Below are 14,223 nucleotides of genomic sequence, written 5' to 3'. Positions count from 1 at the left end.
ACTGTCTCTGAGACAGTTACATCACAGACCATCACATCACATACATCGTGGTCCCTCAAGCATCTCCCCGTTTCTTTTTTGTAGTTGTTTTTTCCTTTGTTCATTTTATACATCTCTTTATATCTGCAGCTGTTGTAATTTCCAAGACTTTGTTTGAAATCCTGAATGTAACCTGATCTGGATCAGTCACTGTCTCAACTCAGGTCAGCTTTGTGGCCATCATGTGTCTGCAGCTGTGATTTATGTTCCTCTTGTGGGATCATATTCACTTCCTGATTTGTCCCGTTTTTACTTCCATATTGCTCTGAGATCAGCAACACATGTTTTCACTTACAGACCACCTTTTTTTCCACTGGGGAGGAACTTGGAGGGCAGTTCCTGACTGTGAGTCATCACGGTGCCCACACTGCTCACACAGACTCAAAGTTGCACGCAAAAAGAGCGACTTCAGAAACCTTTCAGTCTTACGTGTATAAAGTTAATTTTACGTTCTGGATTTTTCACAGTTTTTTTCTGAGAAGTCTTTACACTGGATGTTGAAAATGGATTCCAAAGGCTGAGTCACATGTGCAGCCTCAGGACGCTGCCACAGCGTAAGTTTGCATGACTGCTTTCCATTGTGGCTCTGTTTTTGATCAGAGGCACAGTTTATTTTTAAAAGACATCAGCCTGAGTATGTTTGAACTGTTTCCTTTTTATATAGATGTTATAAGTATTGCTAAAGTGTAACTATTATTTTCTGCAACTAAACTGAATGAATTCATAACAAAACAGCCATTCACACTTCGGACTACAGTAATAATTAAAGCATCATGCTTGTTTGAAACAGAACATGCTTTTAACCATTTGAAACCCGAGCAAAGTGGTTTGTTTCAAAAACATGGGGAAAAGGCAATGAGAAACTTTATAAGACATGGACCAAAAATTAACAAGAAATTAGTAAAAAGTTACAAAAAAATTACCTAAAAACGAAAGAAAGAAAAGTAAAGTAAAACAAACAAAATGACCTTTAAAAGGTGGTGAAAATTTAAACAATACTTATGTAACAAAATTTTAAATATAGAAATATAAGAATTAAAAATACATACTTTCTGGACATTTAAAAAAAAAAAATTATAGCTTTCTAATAATCCTCTCCCTTTTACAAAAAGTACATTTTCAGCACAATTTGTCAGGTTGCCTTTTTAACCTTTTTTTTTTTCACCCAAAGAAACCAAACCAATTTGCTCAAGTTTTAAAGTGTTTAATAGTTTGCAAAAGCACAAGAAAAGTGATGATGATCCAGGTGTTAAATGTTTCTAGTTCTACTTCTAGTTTCTCATTTATTTCCTTTCTCTCGCTCTCTCTTTCTGCAGCTTGACATTTGTTCAAACCAAACACAGCTCTTCAGTGTTATTCTCAGTAACGACCAGACACCCCAACATGGCTGCTTACGCACTCGTCACAGAGAACTTTAAGTTCATGTCCCTCTTCTTCAAGAGCAAAGATGTGATGATCTTCAACGGTCTGATCGCTCTGGGCACTGTGGCCGGGCAGACTGCATACAGCGTTTTTGCCTTTGAATGTCCGTGCTCCTCTGGGAGGAACTACCGCTACGGTCTGGCTGCCATTGGTGCTCCAGCGCTGGCATTTTTCCTCATAGGAATAATGATGAACAAGAGCACCTGGGACCTGGTGTCTGAGTGTCGGCTCAGAAACTGCAGGAAGCTGTCTGGAGCCGCAGCCTTCGCGCTGCTGGGAACCATCATTGGTCGAGCCGTGGTGGCTCCGCTAACGTGGGCAGTCATCTCTTTGCTGCAGGGCAAAGCATACACATGTGCCCTCAGTGAATTTCTTGACCCCGAAACTCTGGAGGGCTTCCCCTCTGATCAGGGGTCAGCAATGGCCAAATTCCCATGTCCAGAAAGTGTTTCGACAGAGCTGAAAGGCTTCTGGCCCGAAATTGAGCGACGCCTTAAATATGAGTCTCAGGTAGTGGAGTACTTTGTGTTTGGTTTTAGCAGGGCTGTAGTTATATCCCTTGTGTGTTGGATAGAAATTGGTTTAGTGAATTATTATAGCTCTGTGCAAGCAAGAAATGTAAAATATCAATCAAATATTAAGAGCAGCCATTGCATTCATTCATATTTGTCATCAGAACCCTTAACAGAATAGTTAATGGTACCATTCCTGTACCTCTGTAAGAATGGAGCTAGATTTAGGGCGTAGTTAGCCTAGCTTAGCATAAAGACTGAGGCAGGTGGAAACCGAGCCTACCTCTGTGCAAAATTTCCAAAATACACCAACCATGCTTCTAAAACTCACTGATTAACCTATATGTGAACACAAATGTTAATGTCAAACCAACAAATTGTGATTGGAGCAGGCACTACTCAACTAGCAGGGAACATTCCCACAATAATGACTAGCGTTACTTACATGTTGCAATAATGTTTTAAAGGAAAGTTTTAATCTAATGTTAGAAGAACCTTTTTGGGATGTTCATCATTCCAAATAATGTCCCTGAAAGCTTAAATGCTGAATAAGATGTAATGTTATAACTGCAATATTCTGAGGATGTTGTGGTGATGTTAAGAGGTCACAGATCATAGAATGTTCTTTTATAAAGCATTCCCACTATGTTAAATAAGAACAAAGAAAGAACAACATTCAGAATATTTTTTTGAGGCCTGAGATTACAGACCTTTTTTCCATGAAAATGTAATGCAATGTGATATGTTAACACATTTTTTGATGTTTATAGAGAATGTTACCCTAACTTTAAGAAGAACGTTCTGGGAACTAAAAGAAGACTTGCGGCTGAAAACATTACTGAAACATTATAGTGTACCATTCTTTATTATAGTGTACCACCATGTTTAAAAAATTGCTAGCTGGGTATGTGCTGAAACTATTTTTTGAAAAGCAACAACAGCCTGTTCTCTGGCGTAAGATACTGACACCAAAAGCCACCTTTCACATTGGAATGATATTGGATGGATAAATGGGAACAGTTTTTGATCAGTTTTTAACACCAATCCAGTATTGACTGAGAGCAACAACTAGGCTCCAATTTAAACACTCTGGGCCCATCCAGGTGTTAAATTAATGTGATGAATCAATACATCATGATCCAGTGCCCCAGAACCCCTACAAGATGTTGACTTCACAGTTGTTGTTCCTTTCAGCTGATAGGCTGGCTACTGGTGGCAGGGATGGCTGTGACGGTGTTCCTGATGCTGTGTGTGAAGCGCTGCTCCTCTCCACTCGGTTACCGGCAGGAGGACTACTGGTCCGAGTACCGCTCCAATGAAAAGACCCTCTTCCAACGCACGGCATCTGTCCATTCCCGCCTCCTGGCTGCAGAGAATGTCAAGAACTTCTTTGGCTTTGTGGCTCTGGAGAAGGAGGAGAAGGAGCAGCTGACAGAGCACCAGAGTGCCAGTCCAATCTGCAGCACCAACTGGAACAGAGTGACCGGAGTCTACCTCTACAGGGAGAAGAACGGGCTGCCGCTGTACAGCAGGCTCCACAAGTGGGCCACGTACAGCCTGGAGAATAACGTGGAGGCCATGGAGAAGGAGATGGACACGTTCAGCTGACAATGTTCTTCTGGAAGGTGGTCCAATGACTGACTGCTCTTTCACAACTTCCTTTGACAATTTCAGAAACTTTTTGAAACAGACAATCTGACAATCACGCACACTAGTTCTGTCACTTTGCCTATAGACATGTTTGGACTCCATTTCAATCCCTCAAGTCCCAAAATAATGATCTACAATTCCTTTTAATTGCAGAGGGATCAGTTCTCTGAGTTTTGTGTAATGAATCTATTCAAGTAATCCTAATGAACGATTGTATTGCTATTTGGAAACAAATTGGCTTTTGGAAGCACAAAACTTTACATAGAAGAATAGAACTTGTATTGACTGTATATAGGCCATATTCTTTATCTATAATAGCCACCAATAAGGGAGGCCACTTTAACCCTTTGAAACCTGGGATAAGTGGTTTGATTCCTTTCAAAAACATAGCAAAAAAAAAAAAAAAAAACACAATCAGGTGAGTAACACCTCAAAAAATCCCAACATCAGTTTGAGTGTATGTTATATTTAGAATATTTTAACCACTTTATACTGAAAAAAAGAGGACTGTTAACCAACTTAAAATAATTACTTAAATCGGTAGCACATAAATTAATTAATTTTCTCAAATCAAGTTATCAAGTTCGATTAACACAACTGCTTGGAAATTGAGTTGAGAAAATGTAATTCATTCATGTGTTCGAGATTAAAGCAATAACTTTAAGTTGATTAACAATTCTCTTTTTTCATTGTACCTTATCATCAGGCAGCCGTTTCCGATGGGGAACTAAGGCCGTTATCTCAAAGCCACCTCAGCCGCCTAACCACACAACTATTAGCATCAGATTAAGTTACTTTACGACTGGAACTTTTCTATACGCAGATGATACTGTCCTTACAGGGACTGAACATGATCTTCAGAGTTTATTGAATATTTTGTACATGGAGATTTAAGATAGACAAAGATGGGTTATGCATTTTAGGAAGAAGGGAGAGTCAAAGACAAAGTTTATTTCATTTTGTCTTTGTCTTCTTCCTCATTTTGTTATAAATACTTAGGACTTATTTTAAATGTATGTCCTTTGAAGAGGGAATAAAAGTCCTATCAAACTCTGCAGGTCGATCACTGGAAACTTCTCTTAATAAGGTTAAGTTACGTACTGTAAGGATATGGTGATAATACCTATAGATGTGTATAATTTTTATGTCTACAAATCTTTTGACCTGTTCTCTGGGTGTGCATAAAAGGCCTCAAAGCTTGCGGTATGTGGTGACATGGGATGGGAGCCATGTGAAGTGCAGCATAAGGATAACATGTTATGACTTTCTTATATCTATCTATCTATCTATCTATCCTTCCTGATTTCCCTTTGCTGAGTTAGCCTAAATCACATCTTATCCACTCCACTCTCCTATGACTGGACATTAGCCAGATAAAGGCTTAGTAGAGGAACAGCTCTCGGTCCAGGTCGGGTCAGCCTTGCCCTGATGCTGGGTCACCTCCCTCTCTTTGTCTGACGCTTTCTGTTTTGTTTCTCCCCTCTGGTCTGACTGGGTGCTCTGTGTACGCTGTTGGTGGGGATCCTCTCGCAGTCCAAACCCCACACAACTTTTTTCCGATGCTGATAAGTTCTTATCTATCATAGTAAAGTCGTGCTGAAGGGGCCATGGAGTCAAAAAATAGAAAAATAAAAAAAGTTAAAAAGTAGCAAGGATTTGAGGAGCTACTGGCTGCTGCATCTACATGCACTGCTGTTGTCATATATATGTGATGAATATGTGTCCGAGACCACCTCGGCCATTAGATCACAGTGTGTCTTAGGGCTCGTGTACACCTGTATTTAGCGCTGTACACTTGTGATCTAATCACCCAAAACGCATGTCAATACCAGGTGTAAACAGGCTCATTGTCGCCTTCATCTCAAATTCAGTCGGTGATTTGCTTTTGCATTCAGTAATACACTCAGACATATAATGTGACACTATGTATAATGAGATATATTTTAACTTCAGTGATGTGGAGTTCATGTGAAGCTTTGAAAATAGTGTATCAGTTACAGGTGTCATAAAATGTGTTTCTGGCTAAAATGCTGCTTAAAACAGTTTTGTCAATGGGAGTCTCTTCAAAGGAGCAGCAACACTGAGTCATCTGGATTATTGTGTCATTTGAAAGCACTGCAACATATCCATGCAACAAGTCCTGAGAAATCATCAGAGGTAAGGAAAGTATGGAGGTGAATACTTTGGACATATTGTAAACACGTCAGACATGGGAGAAGCAGCGTACTGAGGCCTTCTACCACTGCAAAAAAAATCACACACATGCAGGCACACCTTCTTTAGATCAACACAAATCTATGAAGGGTATTTAGACATTGAATTTACATATCCCTATATAAAGGCTAATTCCGCTACTATGATGGTAATACAAATCATGAGCGACGCTTTTGTGTCATATAAGTATTTCATGAAGTAATTAGGCATTAATTTGGATATGTGAGACAAACATTATTGACGCTTCTTCCACAATGACACCGCAAGTCTATAGCCATACTTTGATGCTTCGACAATCATAATACAAAAAATACTGGAAGGATGAAAAATGGATTAAGAACATGGCTTTGTTTGACATGAGGGTGGTGTCAGAGGTACGTCCACCTTCACGGTTTGCCCTCTGTAAGAGTTAATTTACCTCATGCATTATCTAATCTCAGTTTCCAGTGTCCGACCTTTTAAAATATTATATTTAATATTTGTGCAACCTGCTCAGTGCTTCCTCCTGCAGTACTGAGTGTGTTTTCTTAGTAACCCTTTAAAACCTGAGCAAATTGGCTTGGTTTCATTTGAAAACATGGGAAGAAGGCAATGAGCAATAACATCCTAAAAATAGTAAAAGAAAATGACCTGAAAATTAGAAAAAAGCAAAAAAAAAAAAAGGCATGTTAGAAAAAATATAATAGAAAACCCCCCAAACAAAAAATGGATTAAGAACATAAGGAATTGCTAATAGTTATTATTTATTATTATTATTATTATTATTATTATTATTATTATTATTATTATTATTATTATTATTATTATTATTATTATTGTTGTTTTATTATTATTATTATTATATGTTTTCGAAAACAAACAAACAAACAAAAACGATTTGTCCAGGGTTCAGAGTTTAAATAACTTGTGAAAGACATGACATGCATGACACAGGAACCAAAAAGAGGGAGGGTAATCGTGGATGCACCGCGTTGTTGACGTAACCTACTTGCGCATGCGTAAAAGCATCAAAACACCGATTGAACTTTCGGGCGGGATGATTCAAAACAAGATGGACTTAATATCTGCGCTGCAGTTTATGAGATTAAATGAAATTCCACAAGGTAAACTTTTCTAAAAGACTTTTTGTACTGAATGTGTTGACGGGGATTAAATAAATTCAGATAAATATCCGACGCCCAGGCTGTCTGTAGTAGCTGGCTGTTAGCGGTAGCTGTTTCCCGGGTTATGTGTCTTGTCCTGCAAACATGGAGAACGACGCTGCGGGTCCCATTTACAAATCTTACAAATTAGCCTGTGCCGGTTGCTTTGGAGGCAAAACGACTGTAAAACGAAACTTCTGGTCTTGTACTCGAGTCGTTCTGAGCCAGCGGTAATTTCGGCAAAGAAGTGTCCAACGTAGACTCACTGTATTTCGGACACTCATTGCGGGTTTGCCTGTAAGCCCGTCTTCAGTGACTGAGCTATGCGATAGTTTGGCACTAACTATTTTGTAGAGTTGAAGAGTGGAGGCTCGTTGTTACGCCTGTTTTAAAGTTACCAGACTTTTACACGAGAGAACGTCAAATTGACAAATATATAAGAAAAAAATGAGCATGGCGACTCTCCACATAACGTTACATGTCAGTGTGGTTAGTAACAGGATCAGCTGCACGGATATGAACGATAAGCACTCAGTATTTTACACAGCAGCAATTCATCCTATGAAAACTAAGCAAATAGCTTTGATTTCTTTCAAAGGCATGAGAGGAAGAGGGCAATGAGCGACTTGACAAAGAAGCGCCACAAAATTAGCAAGAAATGTACAAAAAGTTAAAAATTACTTGAAAATAAGCTACAAAAAGAAATGTAAAAAACAAACATAAAGAAGAAATAAATATATAATAAAAATGTTTTATTTTGTAGAAAAACTAATATATGATGATAAGATTTATAAATAAAAATGATTTTTCCCCAGTTTTTTGATCATATATATAATCTTCCCTAGCTAACCGTCAGACAATTTTATTATTAACTTATACCATTTTTTTTCAATTTGCGGGATATTTCTTTCCAAGTTGCCAAATGCGTGCTTGTGAAAGCACACTTAGTAAAAGAAAGTTGATGATAATCCAGGTGTTAAAGGGTTAACCCTTTGAAACCTAGGGCGACATCACTTTTCTTGTGGGGCTTTTAGACGCCTTTCACAAGTATTTAAACCTCTGAAATAACTGTCCAAAAAGGCAGTGAGCAACTTGTCAAGAACTTTTCCACAAATTGCAAGAAATTAGTAGACCAGAATCATTTTTTATAAAAGAAAGTTAAACGTTTGAAGGTAAACATCTCGAGGGAATAAGACAAAAGCAAGAGAAAACAATTAATTGATAACAATAGATAACAATTAATTAATTAATTATACTGATCATAACTGATGTGTTCAGAATTATATTTTTTAAAGCACTTTTTCCAGGTCTTGATTTTTTTTTTTTAAACTTTTATGTTCCTTTCCCCCCTGCTTTTTCTTAGAATTTTAAGTTAATTTTCTTGTTCATTTCTTTTGTTGCTTATTGTCTTCTTCCTATGTTTTTGAAAAACAAATCAAGCGAATTTGCTCAGGTTACGAAGGGTTAAATATGCAGATTGGTTAAATAAACCCAAAATATCAAAAAAAGTAAGTGTTATAAGCCTATATTTTTCCTTAGGGACTGTTTTTTTACTTATCTGCGGAGAAGGGTGGCAGGGGTGTGTCCATGACCCTCCTTCCACCATAAATTAGTGTTAGATTTAAAACATGAACGCTGTGGTGTTTGAAAGTGAAAAGTTGAAGATAAAATCCTGCAAACAAAACTTTGTTTTTCTCTCAAGGGGAGATGTGGTTATGTTTTGTCTTTTTTGAGGGAAGCGTTCGACTGACATTATGTGTTGAAGAGCAGTCAGAAATTCGAAAATTGATGAATCATTGTTTCAGTTTCTGTTTGTGATAGATGGTGTAATTTGAGCGATTCTTGAAGAAAATTTGTTTTATTTAAAAATTGTCAGTAAAACAAATGCAAGATACAAGCATTTAAAGTTGTATGTTTCTCCCCTAAGCTGAAACATAAGTCTCCCCAGTGCTTGAAAAGTTATTTGACATGCCTCCCTGTTTTTGCATCACCCCTCCTCTCTCATATATAACAAACAATTATTACCTGTATTATTATTATTATTACCTTACCTGTATAAAACTGATTGCAATCCACAGTCCATATCCTCCTGGAAGGGGCCATTTTAAATAATGTCAGTTGAGGGTCAGAGGATTTATGGATTTCTTTATGTCAAGCTGAAACAACCAGTTGTTTAATAACTTAGCCAGTCTTCACAAAATTAATTGGCAACTACTGACAATTGATTCCTTGTTTCAGTTTCAGTAAATTTTCAAAGTAAAATGTCAAAATGTAGCTGTTTTTTTAGCTACACAGATGAAAGGAGTTGACGGTTTTCATTGTCATGTATGGTAGAAAATCAAATTAAATATCGTTATGGTTTTTGGTTGTTGAATGAACAAAAGCTATATACAGTATATGGCAGTATGACAGATGTCATCAACAGACTGCTGAGAGCAGCTCCGGTACAAACGCCATTGCACAATTGAAAAAAAGTCATAATTTTAGTAAGTGATTAAAAAAACATTACATTTAGTTGTTGCTCTATCCTATTAACCATATTGTAATGTCCCACTGAAACCAGGTCCCCAAGTTCCAGGATACAGTCTGTTGCAGTAGTGTATCACTTTATGTAGTTTGATAACTGTTGTGATTTCCAGCCTGGGTGGACGCTGTGTGGGACTTAGAGTTCACAGAGGGGAAACCACTGGATGACACCATAGAAGAAGAACTCACAGTCAGTGGTGACAAGGCCTTCAAAAGCCTGTACCAGTGTTTACTGGCCCATGCTGCTGACCAGCAGGAGTCTGCAGGCAGAGATGGAGTTTCACAGGTAAGACTGACACAGCACAGACGCTCTGCAGGGAACACTGATAGAAGGATTATTAAGAAGGACATACGGGCAGTTTTCACTCAGTTCATTGACACCATTTATGTTTTATGTTGCACACTTTCATTTGATTTCCTCCTTTACACCCTGTCCTTTGTTTCATTATATATATGTATACATAATTTTTCAACCAAAACTTCCTCCATGTCTTTGAATTTGTAGTGGTGTGTTGTTATTTTCACATATTAAGCCATTTTTCTGTTGTAATTTCAATGTTCAGTTCCCTCTTCCATTTTTTCTTGATGTCCATAGCAGAGGATGCATCACAGTTTCTTAGATTCTGATAAAGAACTAAAATCATCTGGAATCTCGTCCCACTGTAGCATCCAGTGATTCTTTATTTTATATATTTGTCATTTAGCCGATCACCTGCATTGGTGTTTTATTTAAATGATTACAGATAAAATGAATTAATTAAGAAGTGCAAAGAAAGTGTAAGCATCAGAGGAACTTCTACTTTGTGAAACCTCAGGGTGCTTTTTTTATTTATTTTTTTCACTTGACTTTACAAAAAAAGTTGGGGGAACTTGCTATAAATGGTGTTGAAAGTTTCCGTTTTGATTAAATATTTGCTAAAGGCATTTAAACAAAGTTTGTTATATTCCAAATTCTAACTATTGACAAAGATTTTCATTTTTATTTTAAATGCGAATGATTTGCAAATATTGGATATCCATTATCGGTTTCGTTAAGTACTAATAACCAGTGTTTGTATCAGCTCTTTAAAAAAAATATTGTCTGACCCTTCATTTTTGCAGCATTTAGCTTCTTACTTATCCTGCACTGGCTTTTGCAGTCTAAAAACTTGCTCTGTGCTTTGATGTTGATGCAAACCATCAGTCTGCTGGCTCTTTTATTCTCTGTGTGGTAGCAGCACTAAACATCATCTGTCTCCCATGTTGCACTGCAGAGTATCTGGGCAGTTCTGGGAGAGAATGAGGTGTCGATCAAGTCTCTGGTGGCCGTGCTGTCCTTCTTTGTCCTGACTGCAAAAGGCAAATCAGCCAACGTCCAGCAGAGGGTGAGCGGCCTGCACGCCGCCTCAGTCTACCTGCTGCTGCTGGGAATCCCAGGTGAGAAAATCTGAAAAATGTACTATTAGAAAAAAGTGAAAAAGCAGTCCTTCAACACAGCGAGTCTAAGAATCATTTACCTGTCGTTTCATCTTCTGCATTCTTCAGTGTTTCAACACATTGAGCCTCATTCAAGAACAAAAAAAATACATTTTATATTTGAATGTTTAAAAAATGCATGAATATCATCAAATTAGATGATGTTTTTGAGGAATAATAATAAACTTCAGGGCTAAAGGAATGATACTATACTTGGTAAACTGATCCCAGTTACTATAATCTCAGTTACTGTGCATCCCTCTGCTGACCAAGGATATTTACTCAAGTACTGTATGAAAGTACAAATCTGAGGAACTTTTACTTTACTTGAGTGTTTTAATCTCATGCTACTTTCCCTCTTCCACTCCACTACACATCAGAGGGAAATATTGTACTTCTTACTCCACTACTGTTATTAGGTAACTACTTTACATATTACGTATTTTCCACATGAACCAAAAATAGAAAAGACAAGTGCAGCTGAAACAATTAGTTGATTTATTAGAAAATTAATTGGTCACTATTTCTTCTGTTAGTCAGTTTTCATGCAAAAAAGCCAAAAAAACATTTTATAGCTCCAGATCTCGTGCATACTGTATGTATGGGGCATTGCTGTTTTTCTTTGAACTATTTTAATCATTTTTTAAAAAGTGAAATTTATTTAAAACCTTTTTGCATGTGCACTTTTATGCATCTTCCTGAAATCACATTTACCTTCTTTACGTTTAACAGTATGTCCGTTTCACTGCAGCAGAAGTTCTTCCTCATCTTACAGCCTTTTTTGGTGTCATGTCTCCAGTCTTTTTCATGTGCCAGAGTCTCTGCACGCAGCTCAAAACCTGCCCTGTATCATGTTTAGCGGGCGTTACCTGTGCTAACAGGTGACTTATGATCAGTGGGACTGCTCATTGAGCACAGCTGGTCAGAGCAGATTTGAGTGGTTGAGAGCGTTTGGTGCATCTGGAGCTGACTTCTATTATTAGAAATTTAGAGAATGGTGCTGCATGGGGCTTGTTGTCTGTCATGTGTTTTTTGTGTGTCTCTTTGCTTGTGTTTCATATCATAAGATGAGATCAGACTTTTTTAATGATGATGCGTAACATTTTTTTTATTTCTTGTAGGGAGCATTGCCAACAAGGTTTTCCATGAGGTTCTGATGGACACCTGTTCAGACTTGACCTCTCACTGCTGGCCTCAGGACTCCGGGAAGAAGCGCAAGAAAGATGGCATAAAGAGTTCTCAGGCAGAGGGCAAACGCTCCAAACCGCAGCGGAAAGACACTGCAGAGGTAAAGCCCTCTTTCAAAAATCACTCACAGGTCCAATATTAAAAACAGACGCTGATACGCTGACTCCACCTGTGGAGCCACCTCGCAGGTTGAATTTTGTGAGTTCAGATTGACTGCCATGATGTGAGACTTACTGTGATTGTCTACCAAAGGTCAATTTCCAAAATATCTCTTCTTGGAACTTTTTGATTGTTCAGTGATGATGTGTCACTGTGATGGATCAGCTTTAAACAGCAGGTTTCTAAGGGGTGTAAAGATTAGTGCGTTAATGAGGTCTGCTGAGTCTAAGTCCAGCGTTTCCTGTACTATGATGGTGGCTCTCTTTTAACCTGGCTAGAGCACCATGGCAAATTTAACCTGGTCAGAAGCAGGCTGTGTTCTGAGTTTCAGCTTGAAATCAACTGAAAAGCGTCTTCCACAGCTTCTTTGAGGAGCGTCACTCGATAATCAGTGTCAGCACATGAGCCATACATACTGGCAGCCGAGAGAAAACATCATAAATACACTTTATACAACTTGTTGAGCCATTATGTGTCATAAATGCCACCTAATGAAGCAGCAAATTTACAGTATTGCTATGCATTGCAAAGTGTTTTTTTGTTTTTTACACAGGAGCCTACAGTTTATCAGTGATGCAGGCAATCTGAGCAAGAATATTGTTTGTTATATTCACACAGTTGTGGCTCTTACTGAACAACTGACTGTGTCTGTGGTGTTTTTCTGGTTAGTTTGTCCACAGTGACTCTAAACGAAGCTTCTTTAAAACCAAAGATCGCATTATATATTTACAAGTCACTATATACTATTAATCAGGATGATGCTGATTTCACATTAAATGCAATATAATTCTTTCAGGTCATACAGTACCGTTACCATTTATTATGTTTACATGCTTAGCTGATTGGCTGATGTCCGTTTTTAATCAGATGTTATATTAAGATGATAGATTAGTCTGTTGGAATTTATCAAAGGTATTATTAATTCTGTGAAATTCATTTTACTTTGATTTGTCCAAAAACTTAAGTTGTTTGTAGTCTCCTTCATTATGGGACAGTGTCAAACCTAAATATAGTTCTTTCATTAGTTATAATGTTTACATCTGCTGCATCAAATTTAAAGTTTAAGAGCTGCCCTTGTCACAGTAGAAATAACAGAGTGATATAACAGCTTAAATAGATCGCCTATATTAACGTGTGTACTCACTATACGTCATTTCCTGTCAGCTCTTGCCTTAATTGAAGCAACAGTGTTGCTTTTTGCTGTAATACATTTTAATATTCTTCAAAAGTAGGTGACGCGCGATCCATCATTTATAAGTATCAAATGATGTGTTCAGCACGATTTAATCTGTCCAAGATGTCCAAGTGCTAAACTGTTAAAGACAACTTGTTTTCATTTAAAAAGGAATTGATACAAAAGGACTTTTCAAGAAATGTTTGTTCAATAAAAGGTTTCCCAATATCTTCATGTAAAATATAATCTCTCTAATATATATAATTTCTCCCAATGTGCTAATTGACCCTTTTTTTGTTATTGCATTTTCTCTCTATTTTCTCATCATAAATTAAAATATGTCTTAAAATACACAAATCCAAAATATTTTGCCTTTTCCAAAAACTAAGGTTGCAGTGATTTACCCATTTCAAGGTATAACTTTGTATGAAAATTGACAGTAATCGTATCATGTACATGTACTTGTCTAGGGTTTTGTTGTACAAAAAAAAAGGAAAAAAAGGCAGCTGGATTGAAAATGTAAACTGTATGTGTGCCTTTATTGGCTGTCAGACTTAACACATGCTTCCATTAACGAATGGTTTTAAGTTTCATAAAGTGTTTGCTCAGCCAGAAAACCCAACTATTTTTGTTCATTCATAATGATAATAGTAATTGTGTAATAATGTGTATCATGATACTGTGAAAGCACAATGTTTTCTGACACAGTTATCGTACTGTAAAAATCTTGTTGTGTTGCAAT

General features: G+C 37.4%; 2 protein-coding genes across 2 annotated transcripts in view; both read left to right on the top strand.

Moving 5' to 3' along the window:
• The first annotated feature begins 433 nt into the window (after nt 1–433).
• On the top strand, nt 434–4,736 carry LOC121954848 (calcium homeostasis modulator protein 2-like). Its single transcript, XM_042502570.1, has 3 exons — nt 434–593; nt 1,356–1,971; nt 3,168–4,736. The coding sequence occupies exons 2-3, from the start codon at nt 1,423–1,425 to the stop codon at nt 3,579–3,581; spliced, it is 963 nt and encodes a 320-aa protein (XP_042358504.1). The 5' UTR covers nt 434–593; nt 1,356–1,422; the 3' UTR covers nt 3,582–4,736.
• A 2,128-nt stretch (nt 4,737–6,864) lies between these two features.
• ncapd3 (non-SMC condensin II complex, subunit D3) overlaps nt 6,865–14,223 on the top strand; it is a 39,905-nt gene continuing 32,546 nt past the window's right edge. The window contains 4 exon segments of the mRNA XM_042502068.1: nt 6,865–6,940; nt 9,619–9,791; nt 10,759–10,921; nt 12,082–12,248. Of these exon segments, the coding sequence (XP_042358002.1) occupies nt 6,874–6,940; nt 9,619–9,791; nt 10,759–10,921; nt 12,082–12,248 (570 nt within the window). The 5' untranslated portion in view covers nt 6,865–6,873.

The sequence above is a fragment of the Plectropomus leopardus genome, chromosome 15 (genome assembly GCF_008729295.1).
Source record: "Plectropomus leopardus isolate mb chromosome 15, YSFRI_Pleo_2.0, whole genome shotgun sequence".
NCBI lineage: Eukaryota > Metazoa > Chordata > Actinopteri > Perciformes > Serranidae > Plectropomus > Plectropomus leopardus.
Note: the sequence above shows the minus strand (reverse complement) of the source record. Positions and strands in the feature narration are given on the sequence as shown.

Excerpts from the sequence above, each read along its gene's own strand:
- LOC121954848 (XM_042502570.1), top strand. The coding sequence starts at position 1,423 with ATGGCTGCTTACGCACTCGTCACAGAGAACTTTAAGTTCATGTCCCTC. Across the intron at positions 1,972-3,167 it reads GCCTTAAATATGAGTCTCAG|CTGATAGGCTGGCTACTGGT; the intron begins GTAGTGGAGTAC and ends TGTTCCTTTCAG.